At 33.5% G+C, this 12,198-nt stretch overlaps 1 protein-coding gene across 1 annotated transcript in view; it reads right to left on the bottom strand.

Moving 5' to 3' along the window:
• LOC145284954 (pre-mRNA-splicing factor RBM22-like) overlaps positions 1-12,144 on the bottom strand; it is a 46,850-nt gene extending 34,706 nt beyond the window's left edge. Inside the window, exon 1 of the mRNA XM_080134055.1 lies at positions 11,963-12,144. Within this exon, the coding sequence (XP_079990181.1) occupies positions 11,963-12,016 (54 nt within the window). The 5' untranslated portion in view covers positions 12,017-12,144. The remainder of the gene's footprint in view (positions 1-11,962) is intronic.
• Between the last annotated feature and the right edge of the window lie 54 nt (positions 12,145-12,198).

Raw genomic sequence — 12,198 nt, forward strand, 5'->3', positions numbered from 1 at the left:
ATTTAGCAATACCACATCATTTTTTCTTTACATCGAATAAACTCAAATCCAGCATCATTGAAAAGAGCATAAAAAATCAAAGTAATCTTTAGTTTTTTTAAAATCAACCCAGTAGAACTAGAGTTATGACCATTCAAATATCAAAAAAAATGCATGGTTCACTGGATACTTTGCCTTAAGTCAGTTCTATTTAAATGCATATAAGCATGTGACTGAAATGCGATTTGCAGTAAAATTCTGATTGTCGTTAGGTTTGTGGTTGGTGAAAACGTAGAAAAATATTCTATACCGTAAATCTGAGAGTACCCTTTAGCAACAAATCTAGCTTTGTACTGTTCTACGCCTAATGCTGTAGTCTTTTTTTTGTAAAGACCCATCTTATAGAAATAACATGTTTATCTTTTGGGAGAAGCACTACCGTATAGGTATCATTTTCGGTTAAGGCATCTATTTCTTTTTTCATGGCAATTTTCCTTTCATCACAATGTTCTGAATTAATTGCTTCGTTAAAGCATTTTGGCGCATTTTCCATTGAATAGCAATAGTCGATTTGATAATCTTTTATATTGTCGACCACAAGAAAATTGGGTCGCCTTGTATTTCTTTTGGGATATCTTTCGCCTTCATCATCATCATCATCATCATCATCATCATGGACACTCTTGTTTCCGTCATTTTTATTGTCTTCGTTTGTTTTAATTATTTGAGGAAATATAATTTAATTTTCTTCATATGACGGGTTTTCGTCTGTAAAATTAAACGTGTCTGTGAATTTTACACACCGGATTCTTTTTTATTTTATTTTTCTCTGGAAAAAATATTAAATTGGCTGGACTGTTTTTATCGTATCCAAGAAATATACCTCTGTCAGCTTTAATATTCAATTTACTCTTTTTATCTATATATGCGAAGCAAGTTGAACCAAATATATGCATTCTGCTTAAATTTGGTTTTTTACCACAGAAAGATTCATATGGAGTTTTACATAGTGTTTTGTTAAAGCACCTGTTGCGTATATAGGCTGCCGCCATAAGTGCGTACGTCCAGAGGTTTTTAGGGAGTTTTGATTCAATGAGTAGGCATCTTGCCATTTCAAAAAGTGTCAGCCACACTCTTTCAGCAGTCCCGTTTTGGTGTGGCGATCTAGGAGCTGATTTTTCATGCCTGATATGATAGCTAATTAGTAAAAGTTCAAAGTCTTTATTGGTGAATTCCGTACCGTTGTCAGAGCGAATACACTTGACTTCACCATAGGGAGCCATGTTGGCTAGATATTTTTCTGTTGCTAGCAGGGTATCAGATTTGTTCTTTAAAAAGTAAACCATTATTAAACCTGAATGGTCATCTACGAAATTCCACACATATCTATAATGTTCTCTGGCCATCGGTTCCACAGGACCGTTCAAGCAAGACCGTCTTAAAAGACAAGATGGCCGGTGGGCAAAAATAATTTAATCTGCTGACGTCATCACGGATAGTCCTTAGTTGCTTGTCACCCGTAGTCACTCATAACGTCTTGAAGTCAGTGTAATATTTCTTTTTTTATTAAAATGCCTTCACGGTGCATCGTTCCAAATTGCCGAGGAAATTATCGTAAAGGACCAAAAAGTGACAGTATTTTCATTTCCGAAAGAAGAATTATAATGCAGTAAAAAAAAAAAAAAGATTTTACACCATCTCCATTCAGCAAAGTAAGTTTTAACGTGCTCCCCCGCCCTGTATTTAACACGATGTAACTATAATTTAATTCAAGATTATCATCCTAAATTTTTTACCATTCAAAAGAAGAAGCTTCAAATAAATTGCTAATATTAAAAAAAAAATTTTTTACAGCATACAAAACTAATGAAAATGCGAGACAACATCGACTCTTTAAAACACGTTCTTTTGAAGAGACGATTTTTTTTAAGCTGTTGACACACGTTTTAAAAATCTAGCAAAAATTAATTTTCTTGAAATTTTTAAATATTTAAAAATAAATTATGCCGGCTGATAAAATTTTAAAACTTTTTTTTAAAGCTAGAAAGATAAAATTTAAAAATACTTATTTTTATATATATATATATATATATATATATATATATATATATATATATGAAACTAAACTAAAAAAAAAAAAGAAACGCGCGTTCACTCGTGGTCTTACAGTTCATTTCATTAACGTAATTGGGTTTGTATTACTGTACACATAGATTCGAAAAAGTTGTCAAAAAACAAATATATAACAAATAAATGTTATCAAAGGCAAGATAAGTTACTTTTCTACCAAATATTTTTTGTGTTTTTATTCAATGTAACATGTTTATTCAGCTCGAAAAACATACAGTGTTTACCGATGTATTTGAAAATTCAAGATGGCGTCTGATTCTCTCTTTAACACGGTAAGTTTGGGATAAGGTGTTATAAATAAAAAACTATACGAAATACTATTAAAAACCCGCCGAATATATGTCAACCTATGTCACGGTAACATATATTGAGCGAGTTTTTAACAGTATTTTATCCGGTTTTGTATTTATAACACCTTTCCCCAAACTTACCGTGTTAAAAAGAGAATCAGACGCCATCTGGAATTTTCGAATACATCGGTAAACACTATGTTTTTCGAGCTGAATAAACATGTTACATTGAATAAAAACACGAAAAATATATCCAGTTTGGTAGAAAAGTAACTTATCTTGCCTTTGATAACATTTATTTGTTATATATTTGTTTTTTGACAACTTTTTCGAATCTATGTGTACAGTAATACAAACCCACGTATTTTAACAAACTGAAAATATGGATATAAAAAAATGATTTTGCATGTTATTTTTGTTATGTGGTGAAATAATCTTAAATAAGAAACATGATTTTTTCTTTAGGTTAATTATTTTTTTACTGTGCAATATTTCATGAATTTATTAAAAATATTGTTTTTGATTTTGAAAAAATATTGTGGTTCATTTTGATTAAAAAATATTCATTTTGATTTTAAAAAAATATTGTTCATTTTGATTAAAAAATATTCATTTTGATTTTAAAAAAATATTGTTCATTTTGATTAAAAAAAATAGTTTAATTTTAATATTTGTTTATTGTCTTAACTCATATCAAATGTTTTGCTTGTGTTCTGCTTCAAATATTCATAATCTTACATGCATAATTTTCATTTAATTATATTAAATAAACTTCAAGTTTATTTCAAATCAAATCGTGTTCCTTCACTTTTTTAAAATGTAACTTATAAGTAATTAAAGAACGCATTCTAATCTTTAAAATCTATAATACAACGAAATATTCAATTGCTTATAATATACTTAAACAAACAACTTGTGTTTTTTTTATTATTTTTTTATTATTAATATTAGATGAGTTTCAGTATAAATCATTGTGTTCTTTCTTTATTTCTTAATTTTAATCCAATTTTGAAGTTTTGTAACGCTGTCTGTAAAAATTACTGTTCATTATTGACAGTCTAAGAGTTCCACATATCTTGCTTGTTGGGACCTCGGCGATGACGTCATTTTTTCAGCTGGCCGGCCATCTTTATAACGAAGGCCACGGTTCAAGTCACAATGCACCATTGATAGGATTTTCTTTAGCCTTCTTGTCTGGTATCTTGCTTTGATAGTTTGTCATTTTCCCTTGCATACAGACGTCGCAGTTGAAGTTTTTTGATGTTTGTATTTTCATTCCATCAACTACAATCGGCAACTTTTTGATATCAGGAATATTGCAATGCCCCAAAATTTTATGCTATGTCTGTAGATCATGGCATGCGGTTTTCGATGGGATTACGCTATTTAAATAATATAGTCTTCCATTTTCTTTAATGTCGAATACAGTTCCATTTGGGTATACCAGTTTTGATTTATTGGGGCTAAAATTTATATTTGCACCTTGTTTTGTGACAGCTTATACAGAAAATATATTTTGTTTAAATTTTGGGATTAGAAGAGCGTTTTCTAGAATACAGAAACACAGTTCACCTTTGTTGTTCTTTAGCGAGATTTTCGCATTGCCTCTTTTCAAAACGATATCATTTACTCGACTCCCGTCAGCTAGTTCTACAAAATGATTTTGTGGCTTAAAGTTGGGGTCAAAATTGATAAAATCAGATTCCTTTGTAATCACATGTGTCGTGGCCTCACAATCGACAAGAAAATTATTATTGTTTGTTGAAGCATTAAACGTACACGAAAATAAAAATGTATGTTCGCTAACAGAGCTCTCTACATTTTTAATGGAGTCACCATTTTGAGTCCTGTATCTACATTGGAAACTCTTGTGATTAGGTTGTCCACAATTATAGCAAATAATTTTTGTACTTTTCTTAGGAGAAAAATTGTTTTTGGCAAAGTTGCGTTTTTTATTCCTGGCATGGGTATAATTTAATTTTGGTGTTTTTATGTGTGTATTTTTAAATTTCATGATATTTGTGGATTCGTTTTTTTCTGTGATCATTTTTTCAGTTTCTTCGTAACTTCTGAGTGCTACCTTGAATTGGCTACAAGTCATGGGTTTTTCTTTCTGGGTTATCATGGTGGTAAATGGCTTGAAATCGCTCGGTAATCCATTAAGGACCATGGAAATTAACAGACTGTCACTTATAACTTCACCAGACATTTTTAAAGAATTTGCAATTGTTTCAGCTCTTATAATATAATCAGTAATAGTTTCGGCTTCCATTCATTTGAGAGGTCAGTTCAGTGTATAAAGAAATAATTTTGGGTTTTCCTTTCGATAAATAATGCTCTCTCAATATGTTTAATGCTTTGCAGCCGCCGTCCAGGGCTTCTCTCATTACCAGTGATAGACTTCGATCATCTAAGCACTATATTAATTCCGCAAAGACAGTTGCGTTCTTTTCAATGAAGTCGGGGTCGTTTCGGTTTTCAGGTTGTGTTTGAAGTACTTTGTGTAGCTTTTGGATTCGTAGATATCCTAGAAATTTAACTTGCCACAATTCGAATTTTGATTCGGATCCATCGAAATAAAGACGCACGCTGGGCGCATAACCTCTAGAAGTGTAAGCCATGTTTAGTTTCAGAACAGTTTCCGATGGTTTGTTGTTCTAAACAAATGTTGAGAGGTGACAGGTTTGCAGTAGACAATTCCACACCCCAAAATATTTTTACGTGTCGAGACGGAAAAAACATGCGTAATTGCTACAGAAAAGGTTTACTATTTATGGAGCAATTCTGGTTTCTGATTGGTTGGTAGCAGAATGTGAATTAATTCGATTCGTCAGTTCCTAGCAGCATCGTTTATAAATAGAATCGTCCGACTGTGCGGGATCATACCTCATTATACATCCAAAATATTGTAACAAAATTTGCACAATTTACAGACTTAACCCATCTTTAAAAAGCTGTATCTTCAGATCTTTTTATGAAATTTAAAACATATTATAATACCATGGAAGTTCAGTTGGCTGTATTTATGACCATCTAACTTGGTAACTTATGGACTAATTAGCATATTTTGTTTCATTTTAATGGCTATAAGTAGACACATCATAAAAACAGCTAAGAAAAATGGTAAGTAAGGCTTTATCATCATATCAAGTATTATTCTGATGGACATTATCATTTGTTATTATCACATAATGAAAAATCCAAGATGGCGACCAGAAAATCAAAGATGGCAACCGGGAAATCCAAAATGGTTACCATGACATGATTCAAAGAAATTAAAATATGGTTTGCAGCATATCAAATGTTCATGTACATTAAACTAATTAGCATAATTACTTTTAACAGCTTTAAGTAGAAGCATCATAAAAAAAACACTTTAAAAAATGGGAGGGAGGGCTTTATCATCATGCAAAATATTATTCCGATGGTCATTATCATTTGTCATCATTACACTGTGAAAAATTCAAGATGGTGACCAGAAAATCCAATATGGCTCCCACGACACGATTCAAACAAATTATTAACAAAATATGGCTTGTAGCATATAAAATAAAAAGAAATTTTGTACAGATTACAATTATGTTTTCAAGTACATTAAACTAATTAGGATAATTAAATTAAATTTCATTTTAATGGCTTCAAGTTGCAATGAAAATTAATGGGTAGGTTTCTACCACTATTTTGTATAATTTGTTTATTTTTAAGTCATTGTCAAGACTTCAAGAGACATCACAGCTATTTTTTCTCGTTCTCCTGTAATGCTCGACACTACTTGTTTTTTGAACAAGATAAACATTTACAACACTAAAAATTCATTGAGGTAGGTAGAAGAGTAACTTGCCTTTGGTAACATTTATTTGTTACATCTTCATTTTTTTTTTTTTTACCACATTTTCATACCTCTGTGGATTACAAATTAAACCTAATAAATGTTATCGTAGGCAAGGTAAGTTATTCTTTTACTTAACTGGATAAGTGGTTTGTGTTTTAACTCATTTAAAAGAGTTTTTTACCCAAGTAAAATAAGTGGTTATTGTTTTTGTTAAGTGTTGAGACATTATTTTGAACAAAGATGGCGGCAGTAAATCAAATCTGCAAAGAATCAATGCAGTCACGATTTTGAGTGTTAAGTAATTCCTAGTAACAAAGATGGCGGCGAAGAATCAATGCAGTCACGATTCAGTCAGCAAACTGAATTGGATTCAAAATTCAATATTTTTTATAACGTTTGAAGCTTCTGATTGCTTGATTGTCATAACTGTAGTTATAAAAACGATCACCAAAATCATTGAAGTCATACCCTCACCAGAAAACAAAAACATTTTAAGTTTTTTTTCAAAGAATTTTCTTTTAAATATTCTTTTCCTTTCCATAATTTAAAACTTATGTTTTCTAAACAAAAATAAAACAATGAATACTTATGTTCATAAGTTAGTTGACGGACATTTGTTTACAGATTTGGTAAATTTTCAGATTAGGTTCACCTCCAGTTTTCTTTTAAATGACGACTTTTATAGGTTTTCGACTATGCTGAATATGAAAATCGCATTGAATTTTTGCAGAAATAAGTAGTTATCGAGATATAAAAAGTTGTATTATGCATTGTATTCTTTGGCAACCATTTTTTTTACGCGCGTGCACGCGCCATAAACAAATCTACTCATGTATGACTGACACCTACTGGAAACACTTTTCTGGGATTGTGCCCCCCCCCCCTCCTTCCACTTAACGGAAAAATCCACTTTTCTGAAACTGAGAATGTCCCCCCCAAATAAAATGGAGCCACAAACACAAGATCTCAAAATCTTTTTTTAGATAATGATTGATTATTTCTATTATTTGAACTACTATTCTCATCTTGGTTTTAACGTGCCACTTTCTTCAGAACCATCTTTTCAAACTTAGGAACATATGAAAAATTTCAAATTGAACTTTCTGGCATTTAACAGTAAAGACAATAAAACAAAAAAGATGATAATACACATATATAACAGACTAGCAGGAAGATCCGACTTGTCCAGGATTGAATGAAGATCAACAAATGTTGGACCTTCCCATATTTTTGTAATCGAATCCCCCTCAGTCTACCAGGAGGAAGCTACCCATGACTTCTCGCAGTGACTTAGTTCACAATACATTGTAATCTACATTGCACTGTAGAGAACCTATTGTTGACTTTATAAAATTATCTCTAAATAATGTCTTCACTTAAAGTTTAAAATAAAAAGTCAAGTATCATGGTTTAATTGTGCTCTAAAAAGAAACATTCATTTTGAACATGCCCGTCTTAAAAGAATCTACAGTTGATTTTATAGGCTGGGCCTTTCTGCTTGTGTGGTGATAAAAACTTCAAGTATACTTGTGATGTTAGGTTGTATAAAAGTGTTAACTTCGGTCAAAATCAGACTGTTCCTTATTTGATCAGATTTTTCTAGTTATCAATCATCGATACTCATCAGACGCATTCCAATACAAAAAGTATGTAAGAACACTTCTAGACACAGACAGACAGAGTTCCTTTTATATAATAGTAGATATATAAATTATATATATTATTCTTATTCATGCGGGAGTGTAGAAATACCTAACATAGAAACCAGGTGCATGGTTACCCTTCTCGCAGTGAGAGACCTGTAGATCTTGTCAGGTCATCCATCTAGAAGAAAGAAAACTCTATTAAAACTGGGGGAAGGAAGTCTCTTCAGTCATGATTGACAACCTTAAATTATCCGGTTTACAAACCTACATTGCTTAAGCAGATAGGCTTTGCCTATTGCTGACTTTCACACTTCATCTATTAGCCAGGCGCAATAGTACAATAATAAGGACCCACCGGAGCCACACTGTATTTGACATTGTTTAATGACTAGGACATTGAAAGCCATTCTCCTATCCTCAAGTTCTTTCTTTTTCTCACAAACTGAGCAAATTGGGTTTGCTTGCATTCTACTTCTGATCACTTGGTTGGTGTGGGCCAGTCTTGTTTTGGAGGTTAAGGGTACCTTATTGGAAGTTAGTCTGGCTGTTGTTTCTGACTGACAGTACAGGAGCCACAACTCTTTGGTAGCACTTACAGCAGCTGTTCTATCATCAGTTGTATAATATCAAGATAGTTGTAGTGACAGGTCCCGCATGGAAAGGAATCCTGTTGCTATCTCTGATGGGCTTTGACGAGGCCATAACTTCCTAGACAGAGAACCCAGCTAATGCACCTATTGTGTGTGTATACTTAGCGTCAAAACTGGCCTACATTACCCAACGTTCTCTCCTCAACCTGAAATTAAAACGTAATGAAATGAAACGACAACCCCAATAATACCACTATCAAATCAGACAACCACCCAAACAAAATCAATTTGCCTCCTCCCTTGAGTCTTGCATTCACAAATATCTGTGGGCTTAGAAGTAATCTAGATGATGAAGTCTTACCTTTCAGTAAACTCTCCAGATATCTTAGCATTAAGTGAAACATACCTACACTCCTCAATCCCCTCTAACTACTTTAACAAGATAGCATACCTCCCTCTCTGCCATAAGGACTTGGAGTCTATATTCAAAGCACCCGCCCCTTTAACTAGAGAGCAACGTCTGGAATCAGATGATTAGGCCTTTATGTGCTTTTGACTAGCCTTTCATCACTGTGTTAGTTACTTATATTTTCTTTACCATTCTCCCCCAAGTCAGGATTGTACTCTAATCGATCATGTCTCTGATAGTATAGATGCAGCACTCTCCTTAGATAATAACACCCAAATACATGTGTTTGGTGACTTAATTGTCCATCATAAAAACTGGCTTGGTTTCGCAGGTTACACAAATGCAGATGGATGCTCATAGCTTATCTATAGCTCATTCCTTCACACAGTAATGTTCCCAACCTGCCTACCAGATAGTGACCACCAGCAAGCTTCACTTCTAGTCCCATTCCTTACCTCAGTATCTAAGAATTGTGCAACCAATGCTCAAAGTTCATTCAGAAACGCAGACCACCTAATGGTATCAGTAGACATCGTACTTGAATCCTAACCCCAAGGTGAGCAGCTATTGCTAAAAACAACAAAGTATTACAAAAAGGCTGACTAGGAAGCCATCAGAGAACATAGAGATGCCCCCCATGGACCAATATCATTGCTCTCGCCTTGCTGAACAGTGTGCCAGCTCAGCTGAGCTGGCCCCCGACTTTCCAAACTTTACAACAAATGCCTTGCTGAATCCTGCGTCCGTAATAGCTAGAAGATGGCCTCTATGGTACCAGTGTATAAGAATTCTGGCAAAGGGACCAACCCTCTCAATTATCACCCTATCAGTCTTCTCCCCCTTTTTGCTAAGATCTTTGAGACGCTAATCAATCAAGCACTAATCCATCACTTTACAAAAGCTAATCTTCTTTCTGACAAACAGTATGGATTTAAGAAATGTTGTTCTACTGCAGATATTCTAACAGTCATCTCTGAACGCATATACCACGCACTGGAAAAGGGGGGGGGAAGCCAGGGATGTAGCCCTTAATATATCCAAGGCCTTTGACAAAGTCTGACATGAAGGGGTGCTAATGAAAATTAAATCATGTGGTATAACTAGAAAAATACTAAATATAATTTTTATTACATTTTCACCCCAAACAAGGCACATTGCCACTTTGTTGTAGGGGGCTACTATCAGGGACATAGGCATCAGAGGTACTGTGTAGGGAGTTGGGCAGCAAGATGTCGGTTCACGTTGCACTTGAACTTCTGCATGTCAGTACAGTTGGGGAAGCAGGGACCCGGAAGGGAATTCCAAAGTCTAGCAGTTCTGGGGAAGAAACTATTGGAGTAAAAGGCTCTCTTACATCTAGGGATCTAAATTATGAAGGGGTGGGATTTTGCTGCTTGTCAGGTTTGTTGGGGGTATTTACGTCGAGGGGGCACAAGTGCTTGCAGTTCGTCAGAGCATTCACCATTAAAGTACATGTAGAACAGGCAGAAGGATGCAACATTTTGTAGATGAGACACATGAAGTTTAGATGACAGTTCAGGACCTATCAGATTGGCGACTCTCTTTTTAACCTTGTCTAGGAGCAGGAGACGAGTGGCAGATGCACCAGCCCAAATATGACAACAATACTCCATACATGAGCGAATGGTGGCCTTATAGAGGTATAGGATACTTTCGAGCGTTAGTATCTTCCTAGCACGGTAGAGAGAACCTACCTTCTTCGCAGCTGTCTTGGCTATACTCTCGATGTAATTAGATCCTTCTTAGACAATAAGACCATCCCGATTAGTCTGTGTGTCAGAGAGAGAGAGAGAGAGAGCAGAAGGAAGTTCTGACAGATGTGCGCTAGGGTTTGACACCTAGAATTGCGAGGAGGAGAGCATAACAGTTGGGAATTCTTTCTTTGGACTTTACTTTCTAATAATACCAACATATTTGACTGGCCACCACTTTTAACATAAGGAATTACATTACTTAATATCCAGAAAACTACTTATTAGCGGAAAATTTAAATGAGATATTCGTTTTCAGCATACGCGAAAACCTATAAAGGTCGTCATTTTAAAGGAAAATGTTCAGGTAGAAACCAAGTAAAAATTTACCGATCTTTCAATTATGAATACGAAGACAACGGCGAAATATACAATTTTTCGTAAAAATTACTTACTTGATGAAACTTGTAAATTATATATATATATATATATATATATATATATATATATATTGCTCGAGGTAATTTGATTTACCAGGTGATTTCGGCCATTATTTTTTTTTCCGCACGCTAAAATAGCCTTATTTAAAAGGATATATTAAGGATTTGTTTTACTCTACACACAGATTCGAAAAGGGTGTCAAAAAACAAATATATAACAAATAAATGTTATCAAAGGCAAGATAAGTTACTTTTCTACCTAACTGGTAGAGTTTTTAATGTTTTTATTAAATGTAACATGTTTATTCGGTGCGAAAAACATGCAGTGTTTATCAATGTATTGGAAAAGACAAGTAGCGCCAGCGGCTACCTGAGGCAGCCATCATTTGTCTTTTTCAAATATATCAATAAACACTGTGTGTTTTTCAAACTGATTAAATATTTTACATTAAATAAAAACACTAAAAACTTATCCAGTCTGGTAGAAAAGTAACTTATCTTGCCTTTGATAACATTTATTTGTTATATATATATATTTTTTTTTATTTTTATTTTGTTTTTTTTTTGACAACTTTTCGAATCTATTTGTATAGTAAAACAACCCCCATTGGGCTATATACGGGAAACCTTTCTATACTAAGGCAATATTTATTTTTGCTTATTTCCAGAATGCCCCTTTTAGTGGGGGCACATTAAAAACGACCTTGTGTTACATTTTGCTTTCGTGAAGAAGCAAATAAATACGAAGTTTCCTTTAAAATTTAAACAGCGTGTTATTATATCAACGAATACCGGTCTACTTTTTGCTCACATATTATCAAATTGTTTATAATTTGTACGTTTACACTTAAGACAAACAAGATGTTAAAGTTAAGTGCTATTTTTTAAAAAGTTTTAAACGAATTGACAGGATAAATAAATAAAATAAACTTACTGAATCTTCCCAGTTTTGTCGATTGTAAGTATTGGCACCTTTAGAGGTAGCCATCTTCCATTAGTTAGTAACCGGAAGTTAGCATAAAAACTTGAAATTATTGTCGAATGAACGGAAAACGAAATTTAAAAATATAGACTGATATATTTCTTATTTAAATTGTAATTAGTTTTAACGAAATGATTATAGACAAAATTAGTAAAATAAAAAACTTTTAATCGTCTTTTAAAATACTA

Source organism: Euprymna scolopes, chromosome 9 (assembly GCF_053919585.1).
Source record: "Euprymna scolopes isolate OS-2025 chromosome 9, ASM5391958v1, whole genome shotgun sequence".
Classification (NCBI taxonomy): domain Eukaryota; kingdom Metazoa; phylum Mollusca; class Cephalopoda; order Sepiida; family Sepiolidae; genus Euprymna; species Euprymna scolopes.